This window comes from Vicugna pacos, chromosome 9 (genome assembly GCF_048564905.1).
Source record: "Vicugna pacos chromosome 9, VicPac4, whole genome shotgun sequence".
NCBI classification, from domain to species: Eukaryota; Metazoa; Chordata; class Mammalia; order Artiodactyla; family Camelidae; genus Vicugna; species Vicugna pacos.
This window is the reverse complement of record NC_132995.1, coordinates 6479819-6499985: the sequence shown is the minus strand read 5'-3', so window position 1 is coordinate 6499985 and position 20167 is coordinate 6479819. Positions and strand designations below refer to the sequence as shown.

The window sequence follows — 20167 nt, the reverse complement described above, 5'->3', positions numbered from 1 at the left end:
GCGGCATTTCAAATCAGTGAACAGAATATGGAGTATTCGGTAATTGGGTTGGAACAACTGGCAAAACACCTGGGGAAAAATTATGCTTCTTACAACAAAATATACTTCAGATGGGTAAAGACCACAATGTAGAGAATGAAAACACAATTCACTGGGAATAAATATGAGCGCATTTATCTTGGACAGGGAAGGGCTTTCTAAGAATAACATAAGAAGAAGAATCTATTAAGTTTGATCAGTTTAACTATTCTTTTAACTATATAAAAACAAAATCTCTGTAGGGCAAAATAAAAAGAAAATTAACCAAATTAAAAGGCATCAAACTTGTAAAAAGCTTCAACATTTATAACAAAGGGCTTAATTTCCCTAATATATCAAGAAATTTACAAATTGCATAAAAGGATCAACAACCCAATAGACAAATGGGCATACGAAATGAACAGGCAGTTCAAAAATGAATAATGTACAAGTTATCTTATGATCCAGCAGTCCCACTTCTGGACATATATTGGAGGGAATGAAATTACTACCTCAAAGAGATATCTGTACCCCCATGTTCATTGCAACATTATTTACAGTAGCCAAAATATGGAAACAAACTAAGTGTCCCTCTATGAGTGAATGGATAAAAAAAATTATACACAAATACATACATACACACACACACACCATGGAATATTATTCAGCCATGAGAAGGAAATTCTGCCACTTTCAACAACATACATGGACCTTGAGGGCATTATTCTAAGTGAAATAAGTCAGAGAAAGATAAACACCATCACCTCATTTATATGTGAAATCTAAAAATGCTGAACTCATAGGAACAGAGAGTAGAATGGTGGTTGTCAGGGGCTAGAGAGTGCGGGAAGTGGAGGGATGTTGGTCAAGGGGTACAAACTTCCATTCTAACGTCAAGTTGCCAGCCAGGGAGTTCCACTTTGATAAAGAAGTGGTGCTGTGTCAAATGAACCAAGTCTTTATGTCCAAGAGGAATTACTCACATGGCAGAAAGTTTTTTTCTTGGTTATTTATCCATTTTATTCACCTTCTTTAGGCTTTGCTTCACCTGAAGCCATAGATGGGCCTTCGGTAAGCCCTCTTTAGCTTCAGGCTTGAGGATAACTGTGGCCCTCCTGTGGGTCATGGAGGCAGATGTCACCTCAGTGAAGGTGTAGAAGAAGTAGGCAGGGACAGGCAAGATGGTAAGGATGATGAGGGCTATAAGCAGGACTTTAGCCCATGATGGGTAAGTTCGGGTCACTTCATCTGACTGTGGAAGAAGGGGAGGAAGTTTTAGAATGTCCAGGTTCTCTGAAGTGGAAGGCTGACGAGGGCGGGGGTAGGAAATGAACCAAAGCAAGAGACTTAAATAACTGAATCTCCAGGGAATCAGGGAATAAGAAGTCTGTGTCATAGGTGGAAGAGTGGATTGAAAAGTCTTATTCCCACTCCCGAGGGGTTTCTGGGGTCTGGGGAGGGAGGCTCACACTTTTTGAATCCCAGGCCAAGTAGGTGATTTTCTTCACAAACAGGTGAATCAGGGCACTTAAAAACAGGACTAGCAGCACAAATGGAGACAGAAAACACCACAGCCAACGGTAGACGGGGGAGATGGGTCGGCCCAACATGATACTCAGGTCTGCAAGGAACCTGAGAGGAAGGGCCACAAGACTTTGGGAGGCCCATTCAGGCCTTACTCAGCCTTGGTATGGGGGTCAGTCCAAACTTAGCCCAGGAGAGGGCCCTTAACATTTCTTAAACCTTTCTGTTCACCTCCACAACCAATCTTCTTGCTACTAATTCATCCTCTTTCTGTCTGACTTCTGTCCCAACCCCAGGATTTAAAAAACAAAACAAAAAACAAAACATTTCTCTCCCCTATCACCCTTCAAGATAAAAGCCAACTTCCTCAGCGTGGCTTCTTCAAGCCTATATACCCAGCTCTCTTTGGTGCACCTTCTTAATCCCAGTACATATGCAATTCCGCCTAGAACACCTTTCTCTCTTCCTCTCCCTTGACAAATTCCACTTCATCTTTCTAGATTCTGTTCATGCATCCTCTCCTTGCCTGACTCTTCAGTCTTCTTTAGATAAAAATCTGTGTTCCTAGAGTACCCTCGGCTGCTTCTGTCATAGACTTACTACCCTGCCCAAGGATATGTCTCCCTCTTTGGACTCTGAGAGCAGAAACTAAATTTAATTTATCTTAGCACCTGAAGCACTAACCACAAGGCCTGCCTGGCACATAGAAGGTCCTATGAAATATTTGAGAGTGATTGGGTGTATGAATGAGCAAACTGATGCCAAGAGCCACTATCACCTGTAAACGCTGCCACCCTTGGATTACATGGTGCTTCTCAAATGGCAGCGTGCATAGAATCCCTTGGGGTTCTTGTTAAAATACAGATACAGATTCAAAGGTCTAGCGTGGAGCCTGAAGGTCTGTATTTTTGATAAGCTTCCAGAAGATGCCAATGCTTCTGGTCCATAGAACACACTTCTAGAAACAAGAGATTACACACTTCAGATTTCTACACTACCCTGGTTAAATGAAGACCTCAGGAGCCCCTTGGACTTGTAGAGACTGCTCACCACTTTTCCATTTTACAACTATTTTCTCCTGGAACCAACCGATGCTTTTCTCCTTCCTACCCTCCTGGGGGGTCTCCATAAGCCCTGCAATAAGAGATCTGGCAGTGAGAGCAGGAGGGGCCAATGCTCCCTAGGGACCCTAGCTGTCTGAGTGCCCGGCAGGAGATCCTGGACTTGGGACATTACCTCCTGGCCCCATAGATCCAGGCCATGGCCACGGTCTCCAAGATGACAACGAAGAAGAGGGGCAGAGATGTCCAATAATCATCCAGCAGGTTCACATAGTAGCTGCCCAAGGGCCTCACGAAAAGGAGGCTGCTCAGGAACATAGGCACACAGACACCCACTGGAGGAAAACATCAGATTTAAATAAAGGTCAGAATTCAAGCTGGGCTGTGTAAGAGTCCCAGAGGGGCTTAAACTAAACAATGGCCATAGGTGGGAGTGGGGTCATAGGTCAGAGTACCTGTGAGCAGCCCTGAATGTTCCCTGAGGGAAGAGAAAGTATTCTGGAGAGGGGTAATGATGCCTCGTGTGATCCCTATTACAGTGCTCAGCCCCAGGGTCACCAGCAACACGAAGGTAATGATGGCCCAGAAGGTGGATCCAGAAAACACAGAGATGATATTACTGATCGCCACAATAGCCACACCTGGGCCCACCATAACCTGCGAGTGAAGGGAAGAATGGCGAGGGTTCTGAGCTCAGGCTGTCGGTCCCTGGCTCCATTCCCACCCCCTCCCCTAGGAAACTACCTGTAGCACTGTTAATGGATGTTATTATACTCATCTGGCCTTGAGGCATGAGGACTTCCTCCTAAAATAGCCGCTGGTCTAGCAGCTCTTTGGGGTTGGGCTGAAAAAGCTTATATGAACTCTGGTGCCTGGTGCTACAGAGGCTACAACTACCTTATCACTAAAGGATACTGTGAACCTTGGTCTTGGCTGTCCAAGATACTCCTGAGAATTGCCTTTCTCAATTCTGCAGACACCTAAGGAGAGAAGTTTCTGGTGCACCGGAGGTTTTGAGGGGACCTCTAGGGCCCCATCCTCAACCCTTACTTACCTCACTCAATTGCTCAGACAAGTCACAATTGGTCAAATGGGGTAGGATCCTTTCTTTGACTTGTCCAGGGAGGTTGTTGAGCCACTTGGAATAGATGGAGCTCGGATCATGATGCAGACTATCTGGGGGCTGGGCCTCATGAGGCAGCAAATTTGCAGCTACCAGATCCATCACTGTCTTAGCATTCCTGGGGACAGAGGTAGAACCATATAAAACCATCTGGCCCTTCACAGTAGCCTCCTCCCTTATCCTCTGGATGAGAAGGGAAATCACTAGCCTAGAGTTTTTGATCTGATTAAAGTAGAGCCTTCCCTGAAACCTAGGCCTCCAGAATCCTGGCGTACACTGCCTGATACCTGTTTTCATAATCACAAAGATGTCTGTCGGGGGCCAGAGAATTTCTGACTTAAGTAGATTCCTGGAGGGGGTCTTTTCTATAGTTATCAGTGACAGCTTTAGGACTCCTATCTCCTACTAGACAATCTCAGGATAACATGATGGTTTCTCAGCTTTCTTGACCCGCTAGCCTCTCCAACTTCTTTACTCACAGCTCTCTTAACCTTCTATATACTTCAGCCATACTCAACTATTAAACCTTCTTCAACTTGCCACACTATTTTCTCAGTGTCTTTGGTACATGAGGTTCCCTCTGCCTAAAACAACCCCACTCTACCCCTACTCAGTTTACCTCAATCCTACCTTCTCACCATTCTCCATTTGGCAAATTCCTACAAATCCTTACTTAGCGCACTGAACTCTGTTTACTGCCATGGAAATCTATTCATGATCAATTTTTATAAAAGCAAGTCAACAAACTGCAGAGAAGTAATATGGTATGATCTAATTTTTTAGATGGTGTGTTTTTATATGTAGGTCTACAAATTGAAATATTTGAAAGAATACTAACAGTGATTATTTGTGAGGAGACAAACACAGCTCCGGACTGCCTTCTCTGACTGCCCCAGAAAGTTAGTAACTCCCTCCTCTGTGTCTCCTCATCATCCTGACTACCAGTCCTGATCTATTTGTGATTATCTGTTTAGTATTTACTTCCTTAAAAGACTATGATTTTCTTGAGGTCAGGGATGGTGGTCTAATTCACCATTGGCTATGTTTCCAGAGTTCAACACATGGGTTGGTAGATAGGAGATGTTTTATAAATGTCTAATGAGCATTTTTGGAATGAATGTTATAGGAGAAGAAAAAGGGGAGTAGGCTATGCACACCTTGGTGCAGTGGGCCTTTTTTTTTTTTTTTTGTCTAATGGTTCACTTGAACATATCCTCTAACTTTTTCATGGTAACCCCAGGTTAAGAATAGGGTGAATACACCTTTGAAAACCACCAACTTTGGGGGTTTCCTAGACTAGAAATGCACCTCTGAAAGAGACAGAGTTGGTGAGATTCAGGTGTTTCTAAGATTTAGGATGCCCCAGTTTGAGGGCCTCATACTGACAACCATCATCCCTGAGTTCTGTGGGCTGTTTCTAAGAGTGGTCTCTGTGATGATCTCCATATGAATAATTGGGCTCACATCAAGTAACATTTTTCGTTGTTCTTTATGGCCAAGTGACCCATTACAGCAAATACAAACACCGTGGTAGTCATTGAGGCAACCAAGTTGAGAAATGACACAGCAAAGGCATCCATGACACAGTTATTGGACCGAGGGATGTGCGAGCTGACTGCTGTGAAGCTGCCAAAGCCGGCGCCCAAGGACAAAAAGAGCTGGTTCCCTGTTCGGCGCCACACTTCCACAGAGTACAGGGCTGGCACATGCGGAGGAGAAGGACCATGCAAATTGGGATATAAAGGGAGGAGAGGCAAACCATGATGCAGATGGAGGACGAGAAGGGAGTGAAAGAGGGAACTAGGAGGGCCTCTTTCAGACTAACAACCTTGCTGTCCCTGACACCCACCTTTGGAAAAGAGAATTAAAGGGTGGGGGATGCCTCACCTTGGCAGCCAACAAACTCTTGAGACCAAAGTTTGCGCCTTTCAGCATGAGACTCCGGATAAGAAGACAGAAAAGGATGATGTAGGGAAGGAGTACTGAGACATACAGCATCTGGTAGGAAATATGATTCAGAAATAGAGTTCAGCACAGGCAGAAGCTGGTATAGTAGGATCACGGGCTATCTGGAATCAGAGGTCAGATTAGAAGAAGTTGGAGACCTACAGGCATCAAGTTAGGAGAATGTTAGGGAGTGTCAGATAGAAGGAGGTCCATTAGATTAGTAAATTAGAGGGTGGCTTACCTTTCCAGTGGACTTGGGCCCTTTCATCATAGAGATGCAGATAATTAACCAGGTCACAAAGAGACAGACACTGAGATGCATGACTGGTATCCCACCTATCTCGATTTCATCTGTGGCCTTCAGTACCTTCCGGTACCAGAAGTATGTGGTAGGTGTTGTCCATGCACATTCAGGATCTGAGGTGAACTGGCCATGGAGGGAACTGCAAGACCAGCCACCCGCTCCTCCCAATCCCACTGCATCATCTTCCAGCTCATCCCTGTTCTCCCAGTGAGCCTTTTCCTCCTTCATTCCTCTGTCCTTTTCTCAGCCCTCCCACTGACCTTTTCTTCCCTTTCTTCTCACCAAAACCACTGGAGTTCTTCATTAAGGGACACAGTGACCAAGGTAGTGGAGACTGGAAAGACTGGACCAAATAGAAGAGATTCCAGGCCACAAGCACACTGTAGTACAAGCCCACGATGATGCACACCTAGGGACCATGAAGAATTCTGGAGATAAGGAAAGAAACATAGGCCAGCAGAAGGGAGGGAATTTGGCCTGAGGATTGGGGAACTGAAGGGACTTGACCCATGGAAGTACAAGGGTTGGGATGGGGATGGCATGTAAATGGTAGGCCTGGGCAGCCCAGGGCTCCTCACCATGAAGCTGGTATACCCTAAACCTCCAATCCAGGGGCTGATGACCTTCCATACACCAATGCTGCCCTGATGCATCCTCTGACCAGCTGCCATCTCCAGGAATAGAAGAGGAACCCCAACCAAGAACAGCATGAAGATGTAGATGATTAAAAAACTGCCTGTGTAGGGGATTCAGGGAAGGGCTCTGAGAACCATCTGGCCTGGACTTCTTTGTTGGTCCAGGAAAACATATTCCCCACCTCCCTCAGGGCCACAGGCATCAGGACTCAACTGTTTCTATACCCCTCACAGTCCCAGGTATCTATCCCTCAATTCCTGGAAGATCCAGATAGACCTAGTTTCCACTCCTACTCTTGACCCAGGTCTCCAGTCCTACCATTCCTATGAAATGAAGTATTCACAGATATCCTGCTGCCACCCTCCCAAGGTTCTGGGTGTGCAGGTACCTGGCCCACTTCAGTCAGTTTCCCAAATCCTCAGTCCCTTCTCAGAGACCCCAGAGTAGCCGGGACAAGCCTCTAGCTCCTCACCCCCTTGTGGGTCCGTGATTCCTGGTCCCCAGGCTTACCACCTCCATTGTGAAAACACAGATAAGGAAAGTGCCAGATAGTGCTCAGCCCCACAGAGAAGCCCACCTGGGCCAGAAGGTACTCAATTTTATTGGCCCAGGATGGTTGGTCGTGGGGGGCTTCATCCTTTGGCTCATCTTTATCTACAGTCTCCAATGTTTCTTCATTCTCTTCATCAGACCAAAGGTATGTTGGCAGAGTGTCATAGTTCTGACTCTTCACAGTCAATTCCTCGGTAGGCAACAACTCAGACCTTAAGAACTGGGAAGCTGAGGTAGTAGCAATCAGGGACTTGGAATCCGCAGGTCTAGATATCTGGGGTTTCTCATCCTGGGTCTCCATGTTTTCATCAACAGTTATCATCCTGGGTGGACTCTAGTTCCTACTTCTGCAGGGATGGGGCCTTCTTTCTTGTTGACCTTAAGGACATCAAGAACTGTAGAGTTTAGGTATATGAGCTAAGGGAAGATGAGATTAATCCTGCTAGAACCTGAGGCCTCCCCAATCCTGTTATCCTTATGTGGCTAAGAACATGGAGTCTCTACCCTGGAAAAGATACCGAGAATATGCCTTCCTCTAGAAAATAATAACTTAAAACAATACCATCTACAATAATACCCTAAAAAAGTTAAAATAATTTTATGAGGAATGATTTTAACAAAAGATGAGCAAGACCTTTAACACACACACACACACACACACACACACACACACTATTAAAATATTATTGAGAGAAAATAAAGAAGCCCTAAATTAAGGGATGTAATATGATCATGAATTGGAAGTCTCAATAGTATAACAATGTCAGTGCGCCCCGATTTGATCTATAGATTCAATGCAATTTCTATTAAAATCACAGCGGGATTTTTGTGGAGCTTGACACGCTTATTCTAAAATGTACATGAAAAGCAAAAGGCCTTAACTGGTTAATACAATCTTGATGGAGAAGAACAAAATGCAAAGACTAATTTTAAAGCTATAGTAATTAAAAGAGTACGGTATTGATACAGGGATCTATGGCACAAAAAGATCAGTGAAGCAACGTGCAGCACTGACCAATATGGTAGCTACTAGCCACATACGGCTATTTTAATTAAAATTAAATAACATTAACAATATAGCTCCTCAGACATACTAGCCACATATCAAGTGCTCAGTAGACATATGGCTACCATACCGGAAGGGCAGATATAGAACATTTCCATAATCACAGAACATTCTTTGCATGCCACTGGGAGAGCTCAAAAACAGACTCACGCATATATCAAAACCTGAGTTACAACAAAGATGATACCGCAAAGCTGGAGAGAAAGGACATTCTTTTCAATAAATGACTAGCTATTAGGGCAGCTATTTCCATCTATGTAGAAATAATTGAACCTTGGCCTCCCCAGCTTCATCCATTAAATAAAAATCTATTCAGAGCAGATTGTAGTTCTAAATACAAAAGGTAAAACAATAATATTTTTATTAGCTCCTCACCCCCCACAAAAAAATTTTTAAAATAACACTTTTTGATGAAAAACCTAGGTTAATATCTGCATGACTTGGGGGTAGGTACAGATTTCTTAAATAGGGTACAAAAAGCACCAATCATAAAGGAAAAGTTTGACATACAGGACTAAATTAAAAAGAGAAGCTTCTTTGAATCAAAAGTTACCCTTAATTGAGTAAACAGACAAGCCACAGAGTTGTGGAAGACATCTGCCACACAAATCATGGACAGAATAATGCCCTCCTCCAAGACATCCACATTCTAATTCCTAGAACCTATGAATATGTTACCTTTCATAGCAAAAGTGACCTTTCAATGCGATTAGGTTATGGATCTTGAAAAGGGGAGATTAACTTGGATTATCTATGATGGGCCCAGTGTAATTACAAGGGGCCTTTTGAGGGAAAGAGGGGGTTAGGAGATTCAGATTTAGAGAAGAAATCGGGATGGCAGAAGCAGAAGTTGGAGTGATGTGCTCTGAATGTTGAGAAAGGGGCCATGATTCAAGGAATGCAGATGACTCCTAGTAGGTAGAAAAGGCTAGGAAATGGATTCTTCCCTAGATCCTGCATAAAGAAAGAACACAGGCCTGCCCACCACTTGCTTTTAGCCCAATGAAACTGATTTCAGATTTCTGCCCTGCAGAACTGTAAGATAATAAGTTCATGTTTTAAGCCACTAAATTTGTAGTTATTGTTAGAGCAACAGTAGGAAACTAACAAAGTATATAACCAAAAAAGGCCTTGTTCCTCCCCCAAATTTATAAGAAAGAAATACTCACAAATAAATAAGAAAAGGCAGAAAATCTAAAAAGTGGAGGAAAGGGAAGAGAAAGCTCACACAGGCATATTACTAAAGAAAATATACAAGCGGTCAACAAACATATGAAAAGGTGCTCAATGCTCAACTTCATTAGTCAACAAGAAAATGTAAATGAAATCCACAGTAAAAACAGATAAGATATATATGTGATAAATCAAGTATAGTAATATGTTAACTGTAGAATCTAGATTGATGGGTATACAGATGGTCACAGTATAAGTCTTTGAACATTTCTGTATGCATAAGCATTTTTTCACAATATAATATTGGGAGGATACCACATATATTCACTAGACAAGCTGACGTGAAAAGGACTGATTAAACCAAATAATGGCACATGTGGAAACTTCTGGAACTCACATACACTGTTGGTAGGAACATAGATTGGTACAGCTGCTTCTAGTTGAACTAGTTGAACATATTCACACACTTTAAATATTTTCATACTTCATCACCCATTCCAAAGTGAGTAAACAGAAATGTGTCCATAAGTACACCAAAAACTACGTTCAAGAATGTTAATAGCTGCACTATTCATAATTGTCCAAATCTGGAAACAACCCAAATATCTTTCAAGCGTAGGACAGATAAGCATATGATGAGCAGACAACAATAAAAAGAGTGAATTACTGGTATGTGCAACAACCAGGATGAATCACAATCACATTGTTTTGAACGAAAGAAGCCAGGCCCAGAAGAGAACATACGATATAATTCCATTTATAAGAACAGGCAAAACAAATTTATGGAATCAGAAGCCAGGATAGCATGCTCACATTGTGATAATATATTTATCCATAATTATGATTTGTGCATACTCCAATATGTGATACTTCAATAAAAGTTTGTCTAAAAATAAACAATGGGGAAAAGACTCTGGATTTCTATACAGTAATAATAAACAGAAAGTGGATTGAAAAAAGAAAGATGGCACTTAAAACAGTAACAAAAACTTTATGGCATCAAGAATAAATCTAAACAATGTTTAAAAAGACCGAAATAAATGCAGAAATTCTCTATGTTCATGGATATAAATACTAAATACCCAATAATGTAAAATGGAATTTCTCCCCCAAATTTATAGATTCAATGCAATTCTAATTGAAATCTCAACATAATTTTTCATGAAAGCTAGCAAGATTTTATAACTGATATAAAAGAATAAAGTGCAAAAAAGAAGGAAAAGACTGCTACTAGTCTTCTGTTGCTGGCCAAGATGGAGTCAGTGAACAAAATATAACAAATCTCTCCCACTAATTACAGCCAAAATCTCTGGATAGATTACAAGCAACTACCTGAGGACTTTGAAAAGTAAACAGCAATGGTCAGCCTGGGGTTTCAAGTTAACTTGAATAATGACATAATGGCAGGGATTAGTTTCACATATTTTTTCCTCCTTTGTCTCTGATCCAAGAATAAGCCAAATCATGAAACTGTACAATAAGCACTAAAAGAAACAATTCCAGGAGATATCCCCTATTTCCAGAGGACCAGGGAAAGGAGCTCCTATGTGTGGCGGAAACACCAATTTTCCCTTCACAACTCAGAGGCTCACTTTGAACTAGGCAAGTATGGAACAAATGCAAAGCACAGCAAATCTTTGGAAACTGAACAAAGATACAAACAACTGCCCACGTCACGGACTAACCCCAGAGTGGCACATGCTAATCCAAATAGCATAGCAAAGGCTTTGAAAATTGAACTAACATTGTAACAAACACCCGTAGAAGATATGACAAAATCTGCCATCTGAACCTAACCAGGCTGATTGTCTGCTTAAACAAATAAGCAAACAAAACTCAACGTTCTCCAAAGGATAGTAACAGGATCCTGAGTCTCACAACATAATATTCAAAATTCATAGGATGCAATCCAATATTACTCACCACTTAAACACACACACACACGAAAATCTGACCATTTCCCAAAGGAAAAGACAACAGACGTCAAACCTGAGATGACCCAGATGATGGAATTATTACACAAAAACTTAATACTTTTTTAAAAACTATATTATTTTTCTATCATTAATGAGGTATGATTGACAAGTAAAAATTGTATGTATTTGAGGTGTACAATGTGATGTTTTGATATATGTATACATAGTGAAATGATTACTACAATGAAATTAACATCTCTCACTTAACACCATTAAGTTTTGTGTGTGTGGTAAGAACACTTAAGATCTACTGTTTTGGAGGGGTGGGGATAGCTCAGTGGTATAGTGCATGCTTAGTATGCACGAGGTCCTAGGTTCAATCCCCAGTACCTCCATTAAATAATAAATAACTAAATAACTTTTTTTTAAAGAGCTACTGTTTTAGCGAATTTCAGGTATACAACACATTAACTATAGTCACCATGCTGTACATCCAGAACTGACTCAGCTTATAAGTGAAAGTTTGTTCTCTTTGACCAAAAAACGTTTCCCCATTTCCCCCATCCCTCAGTCCCTGCAGACCACTCTTCTGCTCTCTGTATGAGTTAGACTTTCTTAAATTCTACGTATAAGTGAGATCATATAGTATGTTATCTTTCTGTGCCTGCCTCATTTCAGTTAGTTAATGTCTATGAGGTTCATTCATGTTATAAATGGCAGTGTTTCCTTATTTTTAAAGGCTAATAATATTTCAGTGTGTGTGTGTGTGTATCACATTTTCTTCATCCCAGTCATCCATTGATGGACACTTAGGTTGTTTCCATTATCTGGGCTGCTGTAAACAATGCTGCTATGAACATGAGATTGCAGATATCTCTTCAAGATACTGATTTCATTTCCTCTGGATATATACCCAGAATTGGTACTGCTGGATCATATAGTAGTTATACTTTCAATTTTTTTGAGTAACTGCCATCCCTTTTTCCACAATGGCTGTATCAATTTACATTCCAATCAACAGCATATAAGGGTTCCTTTTTTCCACATCCTTGCCAACATTTTTTGACTTTTTGATAAAAGCCATCTTACCAGATGTGAGGTAGTATCTCATTGTGGTTTTGACTTGCATTTCCCTGACGATTAGTGATGTTGAGCCCCTTTTCATACAGCTGTTGTCCATCTCTATGTCTTCTTTGAAAAAAGTATCTATTTAGGACCTTTGCCCACTTGTGAATTGGGTTATTACATTTTTGTCATTGAGTTGTATGACTTCTTTATATATTTTGGATATTAATACCTTATAGATATATGGTTTGCAAATATTTTCTCCCACAGAATGCCTTTTTCCATAGAATGCCTTCTCATTTTTTGATTGTACAGAAAGTTTTTAATTTGATGTTGTCACAGTTGTTAAATTTTGCTTTTGTTCCTGTGCTCTTGGTGTCATATCCCCCTTCCCCCAAATCATTACTAAGACCAATGTCAGGGAGCCTTTACATATGTTCTTTTCTAGGAGTTTTACTGTTTCAGGTATTACATTTAAGTCTTTTATCAATATTGAGGGTTTTTTTGTGTGTGTGTATGGTGTGATATAAGGGTCCAATTTCTTTCTGTTGCATGTGAATATCCTATTTTCCCAAAACAATATATTGAACAGAGTATCCTTTCCCCATTGTATATTCTTGGCTCTTTAAGGTTGGTTGACTGGATATGTGTGGATTTATATCTGGGCTCTCTATTCTGTTCCACTGGCCTACTTGTCTTACACCAGTACAATACTGTTTTGATTATGATAGCTTTGTAATATAATTTGAAATTAGGAAGTGTGGTATCTCCAGCTTTGCTCTTCTGCTCAAGACTGCTATAGCCATTTGAGAAACTGCCCTCTAAGAAATGTTCAAGGGGCCCTGCAGGGTGAAACAAAAGGACACTAAATATTACACTGAGTCATATGAAGAAATAAAGATGTTGATAAGGTATGAATACATGGGCAATTATAAAAGCTAGTTGTAACAACAGTTTGTAACTCTACTTTTTATTTTCTACATGAAAAAGACTAATTCAAGAAACCAATACACTGAAAAAAAAACAATTATGAGTCTAAAAGCTAGTATTATAGTAACTTTTGTTCATAACTCCATGTTTGATTTTCTACATAATTTAAGAGACTAGTGCATTGAAAAGAAGTATTAGTTTGTGTTTTGGAGCATACAATGTATAAAGATGTAATTTTGTGACATCATCAACCTAAAGGGGTGGTGATGAAGCTGTAAAGGAGAAGAGCTTTTGTATATTATTGAAGTTAATTTGCTATGAATTCAAATTAGAGTGTTATAACTTTAGGTTATATATAATCCCCATGGTTGTTATATGTAATCCCCATGGTAACCATAATTTTTAAAAAATAGCTATAGAATACACAGAAAGTGAAATGAGAGAAGTTAAACATTTCACTACAAAAAAATCAACTGAATACCAAAGGAGACAGTAATGCAGGAAAAAAAGGGGCCAAAAAAAAAAAAAAGCTGTAAGGCATATAGAAAGCAAATAGCAAAATGAGAGAAGTAAATCTCTCCTTATCAGTAATTATTTTAAATGTAAATGGATTAAATTCTCTAATCAAAAGACAGATACTGTCAGATAGAAACACATGGTCCAACTATATGCTGTCTACAAGAGACTCATTTTTTCCCTTTTCTTTTCATTTTTTGATTTACAATGTTGTATTAGTTTCTGGTGTACAGCATAATGATTTAGTTTATATATAAAAACACACACAAACATATATATTCATATATATAATATATGAATATATATGAATATATATATACACACATATATATATTCTATTTCATTACAGGTTACTACAAGCCATTGAATATAGTTCCCTGTCCTGTATAGTAGGACCTTGTTGTTTATCTATTCTGTACATAGTAGTTTGTATCAGCCAATCCCAAACTCCCAGTTTATCCCTTCCTTCCCCCTTTCCCCCGGTAACCATAAGTTTGTTTTCTATGTCTGTGAGAAGAGACTCACTTTAAATCCAAAGATATAAATAAACTGAAAGTGAAAGGACAGAAAAAGATATTCCATGCAAATAGTAGCCAAAAGAAAGCAGGGGTGGCTATGTTAATATTAGACAAAATAGACTTTAAGTTGAAAAAATTTAAAAGAGACAAAAGAGGACATTAACAAAAGGTTCAATACAGCAAAAAGAATAACAATTATAAGAATTTACACACCTAATAACAGACCATCAAAGTACATGAAGCAAAAATGAATAGAATTGAAAGGGGAAATAGTCCTACAACAACAAATAGAGACTTCTACACCCTGCTCTCAGTAATGGGTACAACAACAACAACAAAAATGCATCTGGAAACAGAGAACTTAACATAATAAACCAACTAGGTCTAACAGATATATGCACAACACTCTACCTAACAACAATAGCATACACATTCTTCTCAAGTGCACATGAAACATTTTCCAGTATAGAGACTATGTTAGGCCACAAATTAAGTTTCAATAGATTTTATTTTATTTATTTATTTTTACTAGGCAAAAATATGGAATGTTTCCCAAATTTGCATGTCATCCTTGCACAGAGGCCATGCTAATCTTCTCTGAATCATTCCAATTTTAGTATATGTGCTGCTGAAGTGAGCACAAGCTTCAATAGATTTTAAAAGGTAGATATCATAAAAAAGTATCTTCTCTGACCACAGAAGGATGAAGTTAGGTATCAGTAACAGAAGTAAAACTGGAAAATTAACAAAACTGTGGAAATTAAACAATACACTCTTAAACAATGAATGGATCAAAGAAAAAAATCACAAGAGAAATTACAAAATTCTTAGAAACAAATGAACATGAAAACACAACATACCAAAAGTTATGGGATACTGCAAAAGTAGTACTAAGGGGGACATTTGTAGCTATAAATGTTTACATTAAAAACACAAAAAAATCTCAGATGAACAACCTAACCTTACCACTTTCACTTAAGGAACAAACTAAACTCAAAGATAGCAGAAGGAAGGAAATACTAAAGATCAGAACAGAGATAAATGACATAGAGAAAAGAAAAAGAATAGAGAAAATCAATGAAACCAAAAACTGGTTCTTTGAAAAGATCAATAAAATTCACAAATCTTTAGCCAGATGGACTAAGAAAAAAAGAAAGACAACTCAAATTACCAAAATCAGAAATAAGAGTAAGGAATTACTACCTATTCTATGAAAATATAGGATTATAAAAGAGTACTACGAAAAGTTATATACAAACAAACTGGATAGCCTAAATGAAATGGACAAATTCCTAGAAGCACAAAACCTACCAAGACTAAATCACAAAGAAGTAGAAAACCTGACATAATTAGTAAGGAAACTGAATCAGTAATAAAAATCTCCCAGTGAAGAAAAGCCTTGGACCTGATGGCTTCACTGGTGAAATATACCAAACACATAAAGACTAATATCCATCCTCCTCAAACTTTACCCAAAAACTGAAGAGGAGGAAACACCCCCTAAATCATTTTATGAGGCCAGCATTACACTGATACCAAAGCCAGACAAAGACACTATAAGAAAAGAAAACTACAGACTATGAACATAGATGCAAAAACCTCAACAAAACACTGGCAAACTGAATTCAGCAGCATGTTAAAAGGATAATACATCACGACAAAGTGGTATTTATTCCTGGAACACAAGGATGACTCAACATATGAGAACTGATCAATGTAGTATACCACATTAGCAGAATGAAAGATAAAAATTATATCATCATCTCAATAGATGCACAAAAAACACTTAATAAAATTCAACATCCTTTCATTATAAAAACATTCAACAAACTAGAAATAGAAAGAAACTATCTCAACATAATAAAAACCACAGCAAACACCATACTTAATGGTGAGAGACTGAAAGTTTTCCCTCTAAGATCAGGAACAAGGCAAAGATGTCTGCTTTCACCACTTCTATTCAACATGGTACTTGAAGTTCTAGCCAGAGCAATTAGGCAAGAAAAAGAAATAAAAGGCACATAACTTTAAGGAAGAAGCAAAATTATCTCTGATAATAGATATCTATATATAATCTAATATTCTAATATATATAGAAAACTAAAGATTCTACCCAAAAACTGTTAAATTCTGTTAGAACTAATAAATGAATTCAGCAAAGTAGCAGGATAAGAAATCAATAAATAAAAATCAGTTGTATTTCCATATACTAGCAATGAACAATCAGAAAAGGAAATTACAAAAACAATTCCTTTTATAATAACATCAAAAAGAATAAAATACTTAGGAATTAACCAAGAGGTTAGAGACTTGTACAATGGAAACTATAAAATATTGCTTACAGGAATAAAAGAAGACATAAATAAATGAAAGCACATCCGATGTTTATGAATTGGAAGATTTAATATTGTTAGGATGTCAATACTATCTAAAGCAATCTACAGATTCAATGCAATCCCTTTCAAAAGCCCAATTTTTTTTATAAAAATAGAAAAACCCATCCTAAAGTTCATATGGAATCTCAAGGGGCCCTTAGTAGCCAAAACAATCTTGAAAAAGAAGAACAAAGCTGGAGGACTCAAACTTCCTGATTTCAAAACTTAACTACAAAGCTACAGTAATCAAAATGTGTGACACTGGCATAAAGAAAGATATATAAACCAGTGGAACAGAATGGAGAATCCAGAAATAAACCCTTGCATATATGGTCAAATGATTTTTGACAAGGGAGCCAAGATCATTCAATGGGGAAAGACTAGTATTTTCAACAAATGGTGCTAGGAAAATGATATTCACATGCAAAAGAAGGAAGTTGGCCAGGGGTGGGGGTGGGTATAGCTCAGTGGCAGAGTGCGTGCTTAGCATGAATGACGTCCCAGTTTCAATTAAAAATACCTCCATTAAAAATAAATAAATAAAACTAAAAAAAAAAAGAGAGAGTGAAGTTGGACCTTTACTTAACACCATATGCAAAAATTAATTCAAAATGGATCAAAGTCCTAAATGTAAGACCTAAAACCACAGAACTATTAGAAGAAAATATAGGGCAAAATCTGAATGACACTGGATTTGGTAGCAATTTCTTGGATATGACACCAACAGCACAGGTAAAAAATATTTAGAGAGACAAATTGGACTCCATGAAAAAATTTTAAACTTGTGTATTAAAATTGTAATACCAAAAGAATATTCTGCTAAAAATATCAAACTCACATAAAAAAGTTAAAAAGTAACCCAAATAGTAAGAGAAAATATTTGCAAAATCATATGTCTGATAAGGAATTAATACTCAGAATATACAGAGAATTCCACAACCTGATTCAAAAATGGACAAAGGACCTGAATAAACATTTTTCTAAAGAAGATATAGAAATGATCAATAAGCACAGGAAAAGATGCTCAACATCACTAATTACCAGTCAAATACAAATCAAAACTACAGTAAGATACTATTTCACTGTATCCATAGTATCTAAGGTACTATTAGGATGACTACTATAAAAAAAAAAACAGAAAACAACAAGTGTTGGCAAGGATGTGGAAAAATTGGAGCCCTTGTGCACTGTTGGTGGGAAAGTAAAATGATATAGCTACTGTGTGGAAAACAATATGGCTGTTCCTCAAAAAATTAAAAATAAAATTACCATATGATCCAATATTCCACTTCTGGCTATACAGCCCAAGTAACTGAAAGGAACATCTTAAGATTTTTGTACACTCATGTTTGTAGCAGCATTATTCACAATAGCTAGAATGTGGAAGAAATCCAAGTGTTCACTGACAAATAAATGGATAAACAAAATGTGATATATCCATACAATGGGATATTATTCAGCCTTAAAAAGGAAGGAAATTCCAACATATGCTACAACATGGATGAACCTTGAGGATATTAATTGATAAGCCAGTTACAAAAAGACAAAGACTCTATGACTCAACATGTATGAAGTACTTAGAATAATCAAAATCACAGAGACAGACAACAATAGAATGATGACTGTTACGGGCAAGGGGGAGGGAGTAATAGGGAGTTTATTGCTTGATGGGCAAAAAGTTTCAGTTTTACAAGTTGAAAAGAGTTACGGAGATGGATGGTGATGATTGTGCAACATTATGAGTGTATTTAATACCACTGAACTGTACACTTAAAAATGGCTGAAATGGTAAATTTTATGCTATCTGTACTTTACCACAATACAAAAAAGTTGGAAAAAATGGAATGCAAACGGGTATAGCAAGTTTGGAAAAGAGTCTGATAGTTTCTTTAAAAAGTTAAACATACACTTTCCATATAACCCAGCAAAACCACTCTTAAGTATTTCTCCAAGAAATTTTGTTTACAAAACTTAAATGCCATGTTTATAAATGCTTTATTCATGATTGCACAAATTAGAAAAATCCAAATGTCCTCCAACTAGTGAATAAACTGTGGTACATCCATGGATGCTTAATCCTAGTCAGCATTAAAAAGGAATGAACTATTAATACACTCAACAGTATAAAGATGGACATAATACTTGCAGAAAGCAAAATCTTTTCATATTTGTACTTTACAAATATGTAAATACTGTAATAATGTGTATTATCTGCGTGTAATATGTTTAATTTCTGTGTATAAAATCTGAATAAATGTACAGACTTAGAGAAAATTATATAATCTCAGCATGCTATCATCTATATCAGCTCTTTAATCTTGGAATAATCCCTTTATGTTTAACAACTTAATTTTCCCAACAAATCTGTGGGATTATTTCATCTTCATTTGACAGATAAGAAAGCTAAGACAAAGAAGAAAAAATAACTCACTGAGAGTCACAGAATTACTTAAGTGTTTGATATAACATACAAACATAGACTTATTTATCTCCAAATGTTATGTTCTTCCCACCAAGCCAAGAAGCCACTCCAGACAGGGATTGCAACAACATTCCCATCAGTAAGTATGTCTAGGATTAGTCTTGCTGCCTGTGGACCCCTAAAACAGTAAGAGGACATGTGGGTGTTTCCATTTTAGATGTCTTCAAACTCTATCACAAAGAGTCCTAAAATAGATTTTGCCTCAATTTGCCTCCCTAGGCTCTAGGTCCACCTGCCCTACTCCCTAAGTGGAAACACACATGAATTAGTAGGTCTGGGGATGGAAAACTGATAGAGACAATGAGGTCATTTTGGGAAATGATGAGGGTAAGGGCTTGTGGGCACCAACTTCTAGCTGAGAAACAACCATCAAGAGCCTCAAATCACATGAGAGAAAAATATATGAATGTTAAGATCCAAGAGGCAAAGTAAAAACTCTATAGTCCTGAATTTGAATTGAAAAAAAATGAATATGAATTCATGATGTAATTTATCTTAGGAAAAAAGGTATTTCCTAGCTGTATCTATGGAAAAGGCCTAGAAACAATGACCAATGCAGTAGCAATAAACATACCTCGCACAAAACTGTGATCCCTAAATACAATTTTCCATTAAAAGGAAGTAGGTGTTCTTGGGAAAATAGCTGATTTCAGATCTGGAGCATGAAATATACAAGTTAATTCTAGACTATACAGTCATACCAGAAAGCAAGGAAATTATTAAATATACTGGGATCTTGTCAAAAAGACTGAGGAGTCAACTTGAAGACATTCCCATGAGCCAGAGATGAGATGATTTGAGCACCAGTAAGAAATGACTGCAATGGACTAAAATACATCAAATATGTTACATCAGTGAGTTCACAGAGATATTAAAAGTAAAAAAATCTCAATTATCATATTTGTAGGATATTAGGGAACATATTCATTTTTTTAAGCTGGTAAATAGGGAAAGAATCAAA

At 38.1% G+C, this 20167-nt stretch overlaps 1 protein-coding gene and 1 non-coding gene across 14 annotated transcripts in view; both read right to left on the bottom strand.

Moving 5' to 3' along the window:
* Positions 1-330: 330 nt before the first annotated feature.
* The window catches only part of SLC6A16 (solute carrier family 6 member 16), a 59772-nt gene continuing 39935 nt past the window's right edge, over positions 331-20167 (bottom strand). For 5 of the 13 annotated variants that reach the window (XM_072966632.1, XM_072966636.1, XM_072966638.1 and 2 more), the window contains 9 exons: positions 6260-6386; positions 5915-6090; positions 5614-5724; positions 5191-5432; positions 3658-3844; positions 3059-3260; positions 2779-2938; positions 1488-1650; positions 331-1270 (listed from right to left, as the gene is read on the bottom strand). In XM_072966632.1, the coding sequence (XP_072822733.1) occupies positions 1025-1270; positions 1488-1650; positions 2779-2938; positions 3059-3260; positions 3658-3844; positions 5191-5432; positions 5614-5724; positions 5915-6090; positions 6260-6386 (1614 nt within the window). In that variant the 3' untranslated portion in view covers positions 331-1024. The other 8 variants (XM_072966634.1, XM_072966637.1, XR_012075411.1 and 5 more) reach the window with 8 other exon arrangements.
* On the bottom strand, positions 14884-14990 carry LOC116282314 (U6 spliceosomal RNA). Its single transcript, XR_004191808.1, has one exon. It is a non-coding gene; the product is annotated as a U6 spliceosomal RNA (small nuclear RNA).